The 18,234-nt window shown below is 42.0% G+C and overlaps 1 protein-coding gene across 1 annotated transcript in view; it reads right to left on the reverse strand.

The window, feature by feature from the left end:
• Nucleotides 1-11,078, reverse strand: part of LOC149323531 (alpha-2-macroglobulin-like protein 1) — a 76,226-nt gene extending 65,148 nt beyond the window's left edge. Inside the window, exons 1-5 of the mRNA XM_089489150.1 lie at nt 10,972-11,078; nt 7,953-8,136; nt 7,230-7,271; nt 5,671-5,821; nt 3,934-3,986 (exon numbers count right to left, since the gene is read on the reverse strand). Of these exons, the coding sequence (XP_089345276.1) occupies nt 3,934-3,986; nt 5,671-5,821; nt 7,230-7,271; nt 7,953-8,136; nt 10,972-11,039 (498 nt within the window). The 5' untranslated portion in view covers nt 11,040-11,078. The remainder of the gene's footprint in view (nt 1-3,933; nt 3,987-5,670; nt 5,822-7,229; nt 7,272-7,952; nt 8,137-10,971) is intronic.
• Between the last annotated feature and the right edge of the window lie 7,156 nt (nt 11,079-18,234).

Raw genomic sequence — 18,234 nt, forward strand, 5'->3', positions numbered from 1 at the left:
CTCCCCTGACGTTAATGGCACGAGAGAACAATGGCAATCCATCAGTGGACCATGGAGGGGAAAGAGGCCTTTCAACTGTGGCTTTCATAAGGCAAAAACCATCACTACTAAGGTGGCAAGGTACCTTTTCCCATTTCCCATTATTTCCTGAGATACCCTTGCCTGAAGCAACCCAGCCAAAAGCACCTTTTGCAGTGGCTGTACAGTGTAATCAACCTGCAAAACTGTTTCACTGCTTTTGCCTGAGTTCTCTGCCCCAGAAACTCCTGGGAGGGCCTCTGGACTCTCCTTCTGGACTTTGTCATTATGGCACTGGGTGTTGGTTTTCTTGTCCTAGTGCCTGAAGAATAGGGAAAGCTGCTTTTGGGACGATTTTCCTTTTTACACTATTCTTAAAGATACAGCAGCCTCTAAAGCAGTGATTCCCAAACTTTACTCCTCAAGAATTCAAAGATATAGGCAGGTACAGACTGGCATGAAAAGCCGGCTTCTAGACAGCTTGGGAACATGGTGTATTCATGCCACATGCCCCCATGATGCCCAGAAGCTAGCTTCACATTGCCTGCCCTGCAGCCAGCTTCCAGGTGCTCCACCAGCATGACGTTTAGACACCACGCACTAGCAAAGCGCCTTAAAGCTGAGGCGGCACAGAAAACCAGCTTTTTGCCGGCACAAAAAGGAACGGCATTTAGTCTGTAAAATCAGTTTGTAAAGAGATCTTCTAGCACCTTTGAGACTAACTGAAGGAAAGAAGTTAGTACCATGAGCTTTTGTAGACTTAAGTCTACTTCCTCCACCAAATGCATCTGAAGAAATACTTTAAGCTCATGCTGCCAACTTCTTTCTTTCAGTAAGTCTCAAAGGTGCTGCAAGATCTCTTTGCTCCTCCAGGTTTTGGGACTTCAGATCCCAGAAGCCCCAGCTAATGTGGCCAACAGCCTGGAATTCTGGGATCTGAAGTCCAAAACATCTGGAGGACAAAAGGTTAACCACTGCTCTAAAGCCTATGGCCTGTGCAAATTTATGTATGTTTGCAGTTGCTTGCTTAACTTGGGTGTAATAGACCTCCCAGTTACCAACTGCCCAGGTCTTGCTATTGTAAGGCCATAGCTTCCTTAATTGAATCAATCCATCTGCGGTCTTTCTTTTTTTCCTGCTATGGCCTACTACTTTACCAAGAGTTAGTGAAATAGACTAATTTGCCCACAACAACCCAATTTACCTTTCTGTTCTCCTGCCTGCCTGGTGGCGCAGTGGTTAAATGCCTGTATTGCAGCCACTAACTTATGGTTTGCGAGTTCAATACCAGCGAAAGGGCTCAAGCTCGACTCAGGCTTGCATCCTTCCGAGGTCACTAAAATGAGAACCCAGATTGTTGGGGGAAATTAGCTTACAATTTGGAAACCACTTAGGGATTGCTTAAGTGCACTGATAAGTGGTATAGAAATGTACTTGCTATTGCTTCCTGCCTTCCTTATCATCAACTCCAGTCCCTTTGATCAGTGGGTCTCAATTTTTCTGGGCCTCCTCCTTTGCTGCACTCTCATTTCCCACCACCTGTTCCTTTTCCAGTCCATTGTGTTTGAGTGTGTGTACAACATACCATCCAGCTGTCTCAGTTTGCAAGGAATCCTGATTACTGTATATACTCACATATAAGTCTAGAAATTTTAGTCACAAAATTGACCCAAAAAACCTAGATTGACTTATTTGTGGGTCAGTGTAAGTAATGTACTTTAATTTTTATTTTAAAAAGGAACCATCTTCTGGTGAAAGGCAAGAGTGTAATCTGTCCTAGAAGCACTGACCCTACTCTCTAATCCAGTTAGCCTTTAGGGTGAGAAGAAACAGCCATTTTGTAAATTCTTTGGCATCATTTTTCTTTCTTTCATCACTTAGATCCTTTGTTACACAGCCTTAGGTTTTACTCTTGACTTATCCATGGGTCAAGTATGGTCATCATCCCACTTTTTCCCAGTTTCCCTCCCATCCCACTTTCTGCCTTTGTCCTCATCTTGCTTCACTTGTTGCAGACTGAGTTCAATGTGCATAAATAGTTTGCATTTAATAGAAACAAGTGGAGTGGGAGGAGATGAGAGGAAGAGTCTTGTCCTTCCCTACAGTGTCAGGCAAGAGGAAACTGCTATAGCTTTTCCAAGTCAGTAGTGTCACTGTGTGTGTGTGTGTGGGTGGGTGGGTGCAAACTGCACTGGATAACACTCCATAGGGGGGTGACACCCAGTCAGCCCCCCTGCCCCTGCCTGTCCTTCTGCTGCCCCATTCTCCTCAGGGGAGATGGGTATGACAGAAAGGATGGTGGGGAAGTACGCATGCTCCTCCTGGCTTCTTGCTGCCACCCCCTCAGCTTTCTTGGGACTTCTTCCCACTAAGGTTTTCAATTTCCCCTTTTGGATTAGGTCTCTTCACCTCAAAGAAAGATCTTTTACTTAAAAGTGATTTCTGGAGCAACGCAATGATTTCCTGGCTGATTATTTCCCACGGAAATTGGAATGTCTGGAAACATTCCATCAGATGCCATTTCAGCTACTAGAGACTGCTGAATTCAATTGTTATTATTATTATTATTATTATTATTAACCTTTATTTATGAAGCGCTGTAAATTTACACAGCGCTGTACATACAATCTTTTAGTTAGACGATTCCCTGCCCTCGGGCTTACAATCTAAAAAGACATGGCACAGAAGGAGAAGGGAGTGGTGGAGGGAAAGGGTAAGAGGTCCAGCAGTTCCTCTCTACCTCCAAGGCCTGGACCAAGGCAGATGGACCTCCTGTAGTATCCAGACAAGCCTAGTTTCATAATGTATGATAATATAAATTTCTCCCAAGAGGGCATTCAGGGTTAAAATAAGTGGTAGTCAGCACTTGCTTCCGGAGGGATTCGGAGAGGAAGAAACCGAAGCTTCCCAGTTCCTTCCAGCACAAAAAGGTCAGTCTGAATAGGCCCACAGGCTTGCATCCTTCTGAGGTCGCTAAAATGAGTACCCAGCTTGTTTGAGGCAATTAGCTTACAGTTGTAAACCGCTTAGATACTGCTTAAGTGGTATGAAGCAATATATAAATGAAGCTGCTATTGTAATAATAATAATAATAATAATGTTTATTTATATACCGCTTTTCCAAATTAGATCAAAGCGGTGTACAACAGGAAGTACAATACAAAGTAAAACAAACAAACAAACATAACATAATATGTTATTGCTGCTAATCAAAAGACTTGATGCTGCTATTCTGTCTTACTTATTTTGTTTCTTTGGAGCATTTATGCACTGCCCATGTGATTACCAAAAAGGACAGAAAAAAGTCAGAAAATATATGAGGGTTACAAATTGGAGATTTAGGGGGGATATAGATGGGCGGCTCCATGCCACCCTTCTTTGTCCTTTGTCGGTGCCGCACCAGCTGCACGGTGAGGCCGCAATGCGCTCCCTAAAAAGAAGCCCATCACGGCCCATGTGGACAGGACTTCGGCAAGATGGCGCACGGGCACCAATTGAAAGGCTGGGTGCATATGGACACCCAGCCCTACAGAGCCCTAATATTGGCCCCAGACCGGCGCAAAGCCCCAGACCAGGCCAGTCTGTACTGGGCCTTAAAGAATGGATACTGGTACAATTCTGTTACAAAGGCAGGGTATCTGCACAATAAAAGATGTATAGGAAGCACCCATTATGTCCTCCAGAACTTCTGCACTCAGTTCATAAGGGCATGAAAGAATAACAAACTCACAGGTTTGATTTTTGGAAGTCAAAGAGGAAAAATCTTCTTTTCTCCTGGCTTAGTTCTGTGCTTTTTTTAAATAAGAGCAATGGGCCTGACAAGGAGATCTTCCTAACTACTGATGTTTTCTGTGCAGGTTGTATCTTCTAGTGAATCAATAGTTTATCTTTCTAATCCAAAAAAGTAGTACTCACAGCTTCATGAATGGCTTTGAATTCTTCATCAAGTCTCACAATTCGAACCTTTGCTGGCAGGGGGAAAGCAGACATTATTTCTTTATTTTTCATATTTTTGTCTATTTTTCAAACTCTTTCTATATATTTCCCCTTCTTTCTCCTCTATTCCATGTTCCTGTATTTTAAAGCTATGAACTAAACTGAAGTCATTTTTTTTTCTTGTCTGATTTGCCAGGAGACTGTTGCTTATCAATTGATTAATTTTATTTTATTTTTACCTCATCTTCCTCCTAGTGCTCCCATATTTCATGTCTTCAGCCACTGCTTCCAACTCCCAGGCTCCTAGGTATAACCTGATACTGTATTTATGTATTTGTTTATGTAATAAACAACTTTAACAACTTTAAATTTAAATTTTAAAATACATTAAATATTTATACCTGCTTTTCTCACACATGAGCTAAAACAAGGTTCACGAATGAGCTAAAATACAATTAAGTAAGATGACAACGTAAAATAATTTACAAACAAGACAAGGAGAATTAAAAGTAACACAGCACAAGTACGTCATTAAAGACCTTTCTCTAAAGCCACTTGGGCTGCATCCACACTGCACAGTTAATGCAGTTTGACACCGCTTGAACTGCCATGGCTCCATGCTATGGAATCTTGCCATTTATAGTTTGTTGTGGCCCCAGAGCTCTCTGATGGAGAAGGCTAAATGTCTCACTAAACTACAGATCCCAGAATTCTATAGCATTGAGCTATGGCAGTCAAAGTCATATCAATCTGGATTATTTCTGCAGCTCGGATGCAGCCTTGTTCACCAAATGCTTGTTCAGCTTCTTTTTTTTTAAATGCCTTTAATTGCTGGTGGAATGAAAGCAAGGAGGAGACCAGCCTGATCTCATGTGGAAGAGAGTTCGATAGCATGGGAGCACCCAGTATCTAGTGGAGATTAATTCATTTGTCTCTGATCTCTATCTTCTCACTGGGCCTTACTGCAAAATATATGACTGCAGCTTCCGGACTTTTTTTGCCCCAACCCATCTCCGCCTCTTGATTTTACATCATTTAACCTATTTAGTAGTTATGGAGAACTCAAAAAATTTGCACACCCTTCCTAGCTTATTGTCTGTCCTGATCTTGAGGATTAGGACTCTGGCAAGGAACTCTTATTATATTTTATTTAAGAGCTGAGCTCTTGCAGTATTTAGCTTGACTATCCAGTCCATAATTGCCTGTAATATTGTAGATCCTGTGGCACATTTGAGACTGAAAGCAAAAGGTTGGTAGCATGAGCTTGCATAGATTTCAGCCTACTTCCTCAGATGCATATGGTGGAGTGGAAAGCCCAGGGACAAACCTATATAAGTCATTTGTGTGTGAGAATGTCAATTAAAATTCAAAATCCTGTGGGTATGGAAATGAGATGACAAGTACCACCGCATTCGAATGAAATGAAGTTGCCATCTCATTTCCATACACATAAGATTTTCAATTTGAATTTACATTCTCACACACAAATGACTTATATAGGTTTGCTCCTGGGCTTTCCACTCCACCAAATGCATCTGAGGAAGTAGACTGAAGTCTACAAAAGCTCATGCTATCAACTCCTTTCAGTTAGTCAGTTTATGGACTAGCATGGCTATATCTTTGAATTCTGCCTGTAATATTGTTTATCATTGCCACAGTCCAGGAGATGGGATGGCAGCTACAGCCCTCTTCTGGGATATTCTGTCCACTTTGTACCTGCTTCTCCAGGCTTGTAAAAGGGCTTGTCGAGCTCTATGATGTTCCTTATTCTAGGCTTCCTGATCACGACTTTCTTCCGTTCTTCAAAACTCACACTGTCACCCTTTCGGATTAGGACGTGAACACGGGCAACTTCTTCTCCTGTTTCCTTCACAGTGCAAAAGAGAAAACTACATGTAACTTTGGTCAGGAGGACTGAGAACAGAAAACCATTTTGCATGAGTACAAGACATTTGGGATTTCCTCACAAACTGCAGACTTGCTATCCCTTTCCTTCTTACCCTGCAAATAGGGAATCAAGACTCCACACACCTCTCCAAATTTAAGTCATTCAGTACCTTCAAAACCTAAACGAGGATTTGAACCAAAGCTTTTTCAGTCCTACACTATCCTGGCATTTTCCTCATATCCCAAGTGCACAAAATGTTGTGTGTTTTAGGTATAGTGTTTTTTAATTGATCATTGTTGATTTGTTGGTGTTCCCCAACTCGATCCATAAGGAAATAAATGATAAATAAATAAATAAATAAATAATAAGTATTATTATTTCCTCCCTATTCACACATTCCATCCTTTCCTCTCTTCATACTCTGGTTTTAGCTTTCCCTATTCACCCTTGTTTTCTTTATGGGCTTATCCAGAATGTCCAAATATGACAGATCACAGTTTTCATTGCTGTATCCTTTTATTTTTGAGAGCCATATAACATTTCTGTTTTCCCAGTGTATTTTCTAGTAATTCCCCATCAGTCGCTGCAGTCTTTTGCTCCTGAGCTGGATGCAACATTTAGACATCTCCATACATTTTGAATTAAAAATCCACATATGTATCTATTGTAGTGGTTCATTGTGTTTTGTGGGCAGTGCTTCATGACATGCAATACGAGCATAAACTTTTTGGGTCTTTTCAGCCCATTGCCTACCTCTACTTTATTCTCCCCTCCCCACACCCACAATGTTTCTAGAACTTTATAGCATCCACTGTTCTATAAGTTGTAGAGATGGCATTGCTGTGTAGGTCCTTGATCACCCTCTTCCACACAACCCCTCAGCAACAATGGAGAAACAGTACACACTAGAGGTGGTCTTACCAAGGAATAACGCAGTGCTACCATTATAGCAGATCATAGCAAAAGTAAAATAGTGCTAAAGTTCCTGAGAGTTATGATAAATAAAAATTATCACAATAGCTCTACCATCCTAAAGAATTAAAAAAACAAAATAAAATCATAAGGATGTTTTGTAGAGAAAGGAGGCCAATAAGGATTGTACAGTGGTTCCTTGTATCCACTGGGGTTTGGTTCCAAGACTCCCTGTGGATGCTCAAGTCCCATTAAATATAATGGCATTGTAAAATGATATCCCTTGTATAAAATGTCAAAATCAAGATTTGCTTTTTGGCATTTATATTTTATTTGCCATACAACAGTAGTCTGGATGAGCCCTCCCTCCCTCCCTCCTCTTTTTCCAATTCCTCCTCTACTCCTGCTTTATAATGTCTGCTTTTTCAATATAGTATCTCTCAGGGAAGGGGAATCATTGGAAGATGTGACTTACAGAGTAATGAGTTGTGTCTTCATCTGGAATAAAAGCTGGGGCCTGAACAAAAAAAAGGTATAGAAGAGAAAGAGAGAGAAATAGCAACATTAGCACAATGCTTCTTTCATTTAGTTGTTGTCTGCCTTCAAGTTGTTTCTGACTTATGGCAACTCTAAGGTGAACCTATCTGGGTCTTTCTGGGCCTGAGAGTGTATGATTTGCCCAAGGTCACCCAGTGGGTTTCCAAGGCTGAGCTGGGAATCGAATCCTGATCTCCAGAGTCAGATGCTCAAACCACACCACCACCATCCTAATCATAAAATCTGCACCCTGTGGAATAGTCTGAGCCGTTATATGGGTGGGGAGGAGGATTCCCTGAAAACTGGGTAAGAGGCGTCTTCCATCAGCGGAGCCTTTTTGACTCTAGAAAGCAGATCCTGGATCAAGCCCATTGCACTCAGGGGATACTGGCTTAGATGCTATTATAACCAGATTGGTAGATCTTTGTGTAGCCCCTGTAGAACCACTTGCACCATGGTCTTACACGTTTGCAGCTGCCATAAGCAATGGGCAGTCAGGGGTAGAGAAATGCAAATACTCCATATAACTGTGGAAAGCCATAGGATCAACAATTCCAGGTATTAGAGGAGTTTCTGGCTCCTCTAATGGTCAATACTAATAATCATAAGATACTTGTGCCCATAACATGCTAAATATACCATAGTCTCCCAGCAGGTTTACCTGGAAATCAAGGCACTCATAGGTCCCTGGCTTTTCCACATCCTTGTCCAGTAGAGTGTGATTCTGGAGCTTGGTTTCAAGTGTTACTGTCAGGTGGACTGTCTCTGGGAGCGAGCGTAAGAGTACACAGAACGTTTCAGTGCTGGGATGATGAATAACTGCTGGGAAGGCCACAAGATAGTGGCTGGATAAGAAAGAGAAAGAGGAAATAAAAGTAGTCCTTCATAGTATATAGAAAAAGAAAGGACACGCCGCATCTGTTTTATATAGAACGGATGGCCAATTGACAACTTAGCGGCACACTGATTCTATACAACAGGCTCTGATTCCCCTCAAATAATCAGTTTTCACTCCTTTAGAGCAGCCTGTCTTAGTGTGGTCCCTGCCAGATATTTTAGATTTCAGGTCTCAACAGCACTGGGCCAATGGCCAAAACCATCTGGAGGGTACCACATTGGGGAAGATTGCTCTTGAGTCTTAAAGAGATTTATTATGGACATGTTTCTACGGAGTGATATTTTTTATGTGTGATACACATATATGTATGTATGCTTGTCTATGTCATACTTTAATGATGATATACCCTTCACTATAACTAATTATTATATCAGTACTCTATACTATATCTGTTTACTAGACTAGTAAATAGATCTCTTTTTTTTTTAAACAAAAGCTGGTTTGTGTCTGAGCTGTTCAAATGTGCAAAGCAAGCCAGTTTTAAAGAACGAATGCTGCTTAGATAATTAGTGGTTCCAAGTAAGGTCATTTTGCTCCAAACTTCTCCATACAATACAATTGCCCTGGTGTAGGGCATCACCCTTAGTCCTCTGGCCACAGTAGACAGTGGATAGTAGTTACATGGCAAGGCCGTGGGAACAGAGAATATGTAGATATTTGTGGAGATATAATAAAGATTGGCCTGGAATAGTCAGTTAGGGACACCAGTTCAGTTCTATTAGCATTTGTGGGCATGAAGTTCAAAATTGTGACACAATTAGATGGTGAGCAGCAGAACCACCAAATCTGAGCAGCTCAAGCCATTCCCTCTGCCTGTTCATTATGCTCAGTGTATGCTCTGGACCAGAGATCTCTCGGTGCCTGAAAACAGCAAGACTAATGGGATCGTCCCAAGAATCAGCAGGTTTCCTCAGACAAGACAAGACAAGGAGGAACCTTGAAACTGTAGTACATGCTCTGGTAACCTCTCGATTGGATTTCTGTAATGCGCTCTACATGGGGCAACTCTTGTACCAAACCCAGAAGCTACAGTTAGTGCAAAATATGGCAGCGAGATTGGTCGCTGGATGCTCCAGGTCAGACCACATAACACCTATCCTGAAAGATCTTCACTGGCTGCCTATTTGTTTCCGGGCTCAATACAAGGTGTTGGTAATGACCTATAAAGCCCTAAATGGCTTGGGCCCAGGGTACTTGGAGGACCACCTCTCTCCATATAATCCACCCTGCACTCTCAGGTCGGCAGGGAAGAATTTATTGGAGGTCCCAACAGTACGATATGTTAGGACCTCGCAACGGGCCTTTTCTATCTCGGCCCCAAAAACATGGAACAATCTCCCGGACGAGCTCCGCTCCACCACATCTTTAGATCTGTTTAAGAAGAATCTTAAGACCTTCTTCTTTTCTCAAGCCTTCCCCCCATGAGATGTTACTCTATGGTTCACCCCTTCTGTTAATGACCTTGCAATGTTTATGGATCCCCCACTCAGCTGGCCCTGTTAGTGTATTGTTACTGTTTTTAAATGCTGTTTTTATCATTTTTTACTTCGATGTACTTTTGTCTAATTTGTGCGCCGCTTTGATCATTGGAAAAGTGGGATAAAATAAATTTTTATTATATTATTATTATTAAAAGGATCTGCCCTGTATTTATTGGCTTTGTGGTATTCAGGATTCAAACTCTGGAAAAGACTATGGCCTGTTACAGACAGCCAAAATAAAGCTGCTTCGAGTCACAGTGGAGGTATGGTGTTTCAATGATGCATGTGTCCTAAGAGTCCAGAAGTCACACCAAAGCCACGCACCAGCCTGGAGCATGGCTTTGGTGCAGCTTCTGGACTCTTAGGACGCATGCATCATTGAAACACCATACCTCCACTGTGACTCGAAGCAGCTTTATTTTGGCTGTCTGTAACAGGCCTTGGTGTTCCAAAAAATAATAGTATAGAAAGCTAACCAAGAATTCCAAGTTCTTGCTGCATGTTCTAACAGGAATCCTTCCCAAAGATCTTACAGTTCTAAACAGCACTGTATGGATGTATGGACTTCACTTCCTTGAGTCACTGACTCCCATATTGACTATCCTACACTGAATGAAGACCATCTGTCCCTCAACCTTTTCTCTCCAATCCCAGTCTGGAGGATGGCTGTGACTGTTCATTTCAGAGCTCTAGTCAAGATTCTTGTAGTTAGTTTTAAGTTCTGCCATTGCTTTAGAACAGACTGAATAATCTGCTGTGATCTCCTTTGGCAGGTTTGTGAATCAAAACTTGATTTATAATCTCAGCCAAAACCACCCAAAGGACTAAATTACTCCTCCAATATGGAATTGAGTTAAACTGACTATCCACACTTTGACAAGAACAATAACAGTAATGTGTATTGGGGAATGAAGGAATACATTTTAGTGCCAAAGTTAAGAGATATGGTGATAAAGTCTGAGCACTCAAAACTGGAGACATTGAAAGTCTTGCTCTTTAAAAAGATAAAAGACAAGTGCTAAGGCAGCCTACATCTCCAGATATTGTCCTATTGTCCAGTTGTTCTCTACAAAAGGTGGATTTTGTGAATTCCCAAACATCATGGAAGAAGCATGGGGAGAATGTAGAACAATTATTTCATTACAACATCATATACGTTTATCATAAACAGGTGAAACAAAAAATTCCATAGTAAATGCCTAGTTTGGAAATGTCCAGGGACTACAGTCCCCCCCCCCCCCCAGTTGTAAATCCCACTTGATATTTGCCCAGCAAAGGAAAATGATAAATAAAAATCTTACAGATCTGAGATTACTGAGGCTGTGCATGTCAGTAGAGTTAAGGTCCAGAGGAGCATAGCTGCCCCCATTGCCTTGACTGTGGTGAGCAATGGAGGTTAGATCCAGATTGGAGTTCCAGCAGACAGGACTGGAGTCCTGGTGCAGACCCTTAAATACCTTGCTAGAGATTACTCCATTCCAAAGAACACTGTGTGGGTGTATAAACTTCATCGCCTGAGTCAATGACACCCATGTTGACTCTCCACCTTCAAGTAAATACCATTTGTCCCCGAGCCTCTTCTCTTGAATCCCATGCAGGGAGATGGTTGTGACTCTTCAGACCAGTTTGTTCAATGCATTTAAGCAAAAACTGAATGACAAATGTTAACAGGACAAATGTTTTTCAATTTCCTTGAGCCTCCAGATTATCTGTGACATCATTATTTGCTGTTGTTGTGTGCCTCCAAGTTATTTTTTACTTATGGTGATATATGGTAAAGGAAAAGGTCTTCCAGAAACTGAGAGTCATCTTCTCTGTACATCAGAGGTATGTAATGGCTAGACGGAACCTGACTAACCATGAAGGAATTTTGGAGGCCTATGGTTAGAAGAGAATTATGCATATGGCAACATTAGATATTGGGTCTGTGTCCTTCAGAATTCCAGGGAACTGCTTTTGGTGCATTTAGGTACACCGAGATGCAGGGGTATCCAGCACTCACACAGTTGTTTGGACTGTACAAAGTGCCTCACCTGCTAAGTCCTGTGGTCTCCTTATTGGCCATATAGATTGTCAAGAGGCCCAACAGAATTTGAATTGAAGATGTGGTAGCAAGAGCTTATGCTTCAGCTATGTGATCAAGCCATATAGTCTTCTCATTGCTCTGTGCGGAGAACTGGCAAGGGTTGAGCTCAGGGTATGGACTGTTTGGATTGCAAGAGATGGAGGAGATATGAAATAACTGTTTCAGGAGGCCTTGCAGCAACAAATGTCATCACCAAGTACATTTGTACTCTGCCTCCTGTTTACTGATGTTTAAATGAAACTGCCAGGATGATTATGACACTAAAGGCACACATGTCTCAAAGGTTGGGAACAGACCTAATGTGAACTTTATACTTGGACAAAAGGACAGATAAATATACAGAGAGAATAGTCTGTGGGTCGGTGACCAATCAGCCTTTGTATCCCAAGGTTTGCATTGGGATCAGTAGCTTTCAGGGTTAGTTCAATAGCATGTAAGGTTAACATTCTCTGTCTCTAAGGGTGCTCTGTGGTCTCTGATTGTTGCTTCATAAATATACCAGCTAAAGTGTGCCCACTGCTCCATGGGCCCACACCTATTACCCCAAGGGAAGTCCATGGCACCTTCTGTTTCCCTTCTTCTTCTTCTTCTCTTAACCTCAGGAATATGTCCAACAATATTTCAAAGAGTATCCTCACTTTCCCCCACTCTTTTGAACGTCAGGAATTTAAACAGCAGTGTCGTAACCCACCCCTGTTTCCCAACTCCCCCCCCCCCCCACTCAGGAATAGTAGTAGCAGTGCTTCAGAGAACTCTCTCCTGTTTTCTAACCCCATTTAAAACTCACCCCCTGATGAGTTATAGCGCTCTCTTCTTTTTAGGAAAACCTCTGTTTGGAATTTCTACTCGAAACATGGCACTGCTATTGGACAGCAGTTAAACACTGTCAAGTTCTGAGGTGTTTGCCATGATTTCCCAGTGAATCATGGCTTCTCTTATTTTGCTTCTAAAGAGCTCCCTCTCAAAATGGGATTTTGACTTGAAATGTGACACTTGCCAAGTTCGGGCGTGTTCACCATGTCCCTACCCATTGCTGGTGGGCAGGTAGAAAGGCAAAGCAATATTAGACAACAATTAATTCCCAGATTAATAAAAAATTAAACATGACCAGAGATTATATTAAAGGAAGGGCAGATCCAAAAATTTTATCTATTAAATATGATAGAAGATGATAATTTGGAAAGAATATATGGAAGATTACTATTTCATATGACTGTAGCAGCAAGAGTGTTATACGCTGCTAAGTGGAAAAGTAACAAAATACCAAACATAGAAATTTGGTTTATGAAACTATGCACATTTATGGAAGTAGATAAGATGACTTGTATGACAAAGAAAAAATCACTAGAAGAATTTTAAAAAGATTGGGAACCACTGATTATCTTTTTAAAAGTAGAAAAAGATGAATTTATGACTATTGCTTTAGAAAGATGAGATTGATTGAATAAATATGTGCAAATATAACAGACTGAATATGTACTAATTCCAACTTATGTATCATAGAATCATAGAATCATAGAATCATAGAGTTGGAAGAGACCACTAGGGCCATCCAGTCCAACCCCCTGCCATGCAGGAAATCCAATTCAAAGCATCCCTGACAGATGGCCATCCAGCCTCTGTTTAAAGACCTCCAAGGAAGGAGACTCTATCACCCTCCGAGGGAGTGCATTCCACTGTCGAACAGCCCTTACTGTCAGGAAGTTCCTCCTAATGTTCAGGTGGAATCTCTTTTCCTGTAGCTTGCATCCATTGTTCCAGGTCCTGTTCTCTGGAGCAGCAGAGAACAAGCTTGCTCCCTCTTCAATATGACATCCTTTCAAATATTTAAACAGGGCTATCATATCACCTCTTAACCTTCTTTTCTCCAGGCTAAACATCCCCAGCTCCCTAAGTCGTTCCTCATAGGGCATGGTTTCCAGACCCTTCACCATTTTTGTCGCCCTCCTTTGGACACGCTCCAGTTTCTCAATGTCCTTTCTGAATTGTGGCGCCCAGAACTGGACACAATATTCTAGGTGGGGCCTGACCAGAGCAGAATACAGTGGCACTATTACTTCTCTTGATCTAGACACTATACTTCTATTGATGCAGCCTAAAATAGCATTGGCCTTTTTAGCTGCCGCATCACACTGTTCACTCATGTTCAACTTGTGGTCTACTTGGACTCCTAGATCCCTTTCACACGTAGTTTCATTCAGCCAAGTGTCCCCCATCCTATATCTGTGCATTTTATTTTTCCGCCCTAAGTGCAATACCTTACATTTCTCTGTGTTGAATTTCATTTTGTTAGCTTTGGCCCAGCTTTCTAGTCTATTCAGGTCATTTTGAATCTTGATCCTGTCCTCTGGGGTATTAGCTATTCCTCCTAATTTGGTGTCATCTGCAAATTTGATAAGTATGCTCCCAATATATCACTTATAATATTTGACAAATTAGAATGATTTAAGAAATTATGTAAAATATATACGAATGCGGTGTCAGTTAAATATGAATTTAGTGAGAAAACCATATAAATAGATGCTTTATGATGGACCAGAAAAGATAAGGAAGTCAGTATCATTCTATTACTAATGTTGTGAATCATTGGTGATTGTTGTTATTAATTTTTAAATAAATAGTTTTAATAAAAACTATTTTAAAAAAGAAATGTAGCAGCATGGCTTGGACAACAGCCAAAACTACTGTCAAATTCTGAGGCATCTAGCATAGTTTACTGATGTGTTATGGCTACCATGGGAACACAGACATTGCTCCCACAAAAACACAGCTGACTCTATAGTTCTAGTATAGTCAAACCATCATAATGCACATTTCAAAATTTGCATTATGTAGTGATAACCTTTTCTCTGTGTTCAGTCATCTTGCAATGTGATGATCTTGTGTTCCCATGACAAAAATTTATGAATGATTGTAAATCCTCCTTTTAAAGTTCATCACTTGCCTTTGATATCACTAAGGAGCCCTAGTCTTTTGTGATGCATGTTTAGGGAAGTTACCATGTACTATCACACCAGGACCTCTGCAAGCCAAGCTGCGATACATGACCTCCTGCATCATTAGTGTGCAAACGTAGCAGGCTGTACTGTGAGGTTCAAGGATATACGAGAAAAGTGCAGCACCAATCAGCTAAAGCATTGCCTACTGAGCAGACAGAGCAACTGCTGTTCTACCTCACCTCAGGGTCTGCTCCTCAGCAGCTTGGCTCCACAGTGAGGGCTCTCACTCCCTCAAAATTATGAGCATGCCTCACTTGCTGCAGATCTCCCAACCCACTTTAGCTACCTCCGAGCCCGGCCTTTGTTGAATCGCTGGCTCTTCCCATCTATTTGATTGCACAAGAACTTGGCCTCCTCCCTGGAATAAGGCCCCTCAGATTCCTCTCTCTGGCCCCTCAGATCCCAGCCTGCCTTCTCTGGCACTTGGCCTATTTTAGGTCGTAATTCTATCTCTGGCCACCCTTCCCATCATTGCTGTACATGGCATGGTTTGATGAAGAAAGATCAGTCCAACAGAGAAGGGGCTCTAAGTGACCCCAGTGGATGTTTTGCATATTCCCATCTAAATTCAAAATACACACCACAGCTCAAAGTTTTCAGTTGCTTGTGAGGTTGAAAACAAGGTGTCAGTATCACATGGCTGGGGGCATCACTGTGACCTCAGAGGGAACGATTTGTGCCAGTGGTGGTGCTGCCAAGCAGCACAGTGGGCCATGTGTGTATGAAGCCACCTAGCATTGGTCTGGACTCAAGCCGCCTCCCAGACCAGATGGGGAGGCTAACCCTCCCTTGAAATGATCTGACCAAACTGGACCATGAAGACTCCTGTATAGTTGAGCCCCCTTAGGAATTAACAATCAGAAATGTACTAGGTCAATGATTTCCAAACTTTTAAGTCCTCCAGGTGTTTTGGACTTCAGTTCCCAGAAGCCCTAGCCAAATTGGCCAATAGTCAGGAAATCTGAGAGCTGAAGTCCAAAACATCTGGAGGATCAAATTTGGGAACCACTATACTAAATGATCATTATTTTGCTATTGCTTTCATGTTACCCATATTGTTACTCAGTTGGATGATGACAGAGATGACGATGAGGATTGTTTCAATGTAGCTTAATTTGTTTTCATTGTTTTATAAATCAAAAATAGTAACGATCTGTTTCACAGTGTTAATTTCTCTAGCTTTAAAAAAAGATTCTGGGTTCTGGTAGCAAAATGCTACCCAGTGTGGTCCAGCTCCAAAGCACTCATGATTCAGACAGACTTGTTTCACCTATCTGCTCCATTCTGGACATGTTAGGCTCAGTGGGAAGGCCATAGGAAGGAAAACTGGCCCATGAAGGAAATTTGCTGGCAACCCTTAGAACCCATTAGTCATTTGGTGACAGCAAGCTCCCATTGGGAGGCTTCCTTCTGTTTGCTTGATGAGCTGCCATTTCTGCAAATTTTTGCTTCATTTCAAGGCCACATTCACAAATGCAAGTTAAAATCCTAAGTACTCCATACTGCCTAACTGGCCTAGCTTGGTGCAGACAGTCCTAGCTTAACACTACCCTCCAACTTTTTCAGCTATTTTAAAAATGTGACACTTTCTTCCTCTCACTTTTTCCCTTTGTCCTCAGCTTACTGCAATGGATGCAAATTGAGTTTAAAGTACAGAGGTAGTTTGTACAAAGGGGCTAAACAGACTGCCTCTTTGGAGCGGCCTGCCGCCACCCCTTTCAGCGCTGGATCGGGGCCATGGCAACTACACGCTGCGGCCCTGATCTGGCAGTCTGCCAGTGCTAAAAGGAATGGCAAAATGCCACTTCTTTTAGCACCAGCAAAAAGGTGCCCTTGCCACAGTAGTGGCTTTTCTGCACTCCAGTGTGTTTCAACGTTGTGCCAATGGAGCGTCATGATGCCCCCGCCATGTGGTTGGGCATGCAGCATGACACTGGTGTTGGGGACGGTATGGGGGCAGCCGGCATGCATATGCCCCCACGCCGCCCCCATGCAGGCGTATAATGCCGATCTGTTTAGCCCCTCAATTAATCCATTTGGGGGAGGGGAGAGGAGAAACAGAAGCAAAATATTTGAAGTTGGCTCAGACAAAAGCAAACTACTGCAGCTGCTCTTCGTTCATGTGTTCTTCCTCATTTATAACTTTTGCCATCCTGACCATACTTTGATGTAGCTTGGACACATGTGTCCAGGTTTTTAAACTGTGAAATGTTGACAGCTGCACTATCCAGAAGGATGTACTAAGAGGGTAAGGAAAGAGCTATAACTCTCTCTGATGGTCAGCATAGTGGATCAGCTGGATAATATTATGAATTAAAAATGCTTCCCTCAGCATCCTGGTCTTAAGGGTGTGATCTTGGGTTTCCATCTATGTTTATTGGAGAAAATCAACATTTTAGAGTTTTCTCCCATACTTTGCACATATTGGACGTTAACTCCAAATCCCATATTTAAATTGGGAGAAATTAAAAGTTATATTGAACTAAGCTTAGTTGTTCAATTAATTTGTGCTAAGCAATAAATATTCTTCTCCTGGAGGAGGTCAGATAACACTGGAACCAGAAACGTGCCCCAACTCTCAGCAGAATACTTGGTCCCAACCTGATTCTGTGAGTGGTGCTGGTAGCATATGTTCAAAAATGTGAGCAAACAGGGTATTGGGGAATTGTTGTTGTGTGCCAAGTCATTTCTAACGTATGGTACAGTGAGCCGCACCATACGTGGGCTCATTATAGGCAGCTATAGGCCACACAGTGAGCACAAGCCCCATTATATGCAATGGGGCTGAAGTATATGCACTTTTTGCCTTACACAGGGAGGTCCAGAATGGATCCCCCATGTAAGGCAAGGGCCCACTGTAATTCTAAGGTGACCCTATCACATGTTTTTCTTGGCAAAGACGTTTGCCCTTGTTGAATAGTTGAGAGAGGTTGAGTTGCCTAACATCACCCAGTGGGCTTCCATGCCTGAGTGGGGATTTGATCCCTGGTCTCCTAAACTCCTAGTCCAAAACACAAACCATTACACCACACTGGCTCTTGAGAAGTAGTGATGTACATTTCTCCCTTTATTCTTCCTGTCCCTGAAGGGAGTGGGAAGTATTACTATAACTAAGGACCAGAAAATCCCGAAAGATCGTTGGCCAAATTTATGGCGGCAATGCTATTTGCATAATGTCGGTGGCACATGTAATTTTCATAGAATTTGTATATATTATTCCCTTAAGAGACACAACCCCTTGTAACAGTGAACAGTGACCAAATTATCAATGGGGAATTTAATTAGCTCAATGTCACGAGAGGAGGCCTGTTACCACACCTCAGGGATCGCCCCTTCGATCTTTATACCAGGAACTAGAAATCCAGAAATGAGGCAGAGACTCTAAGTACAATCAGTATCTCTTTTATTGGAAACAAGGATTCAAACATACAGGCACATACGCTCACACATTCATACAAGACTCAGGAAATAACGTAGTA

This window comes from Sceloporus occidentalis, unplaced genomic scaffold (assembly GCF_023333645.1).
Source record: "Sceloporus occidentalis isolate IW3139 unplaced genomic scaffold, rSceOcc1.0.p SCAF_1, whole genome shotgun sequence".
NCBI classification, from domain to species: domain Eukaryota; kingdom Metazoa; phylum Chordata; class Lepidosauria; order Squamata; family Phrynosomatidae; genus Sceloporus; species Sceloporus occidentalis.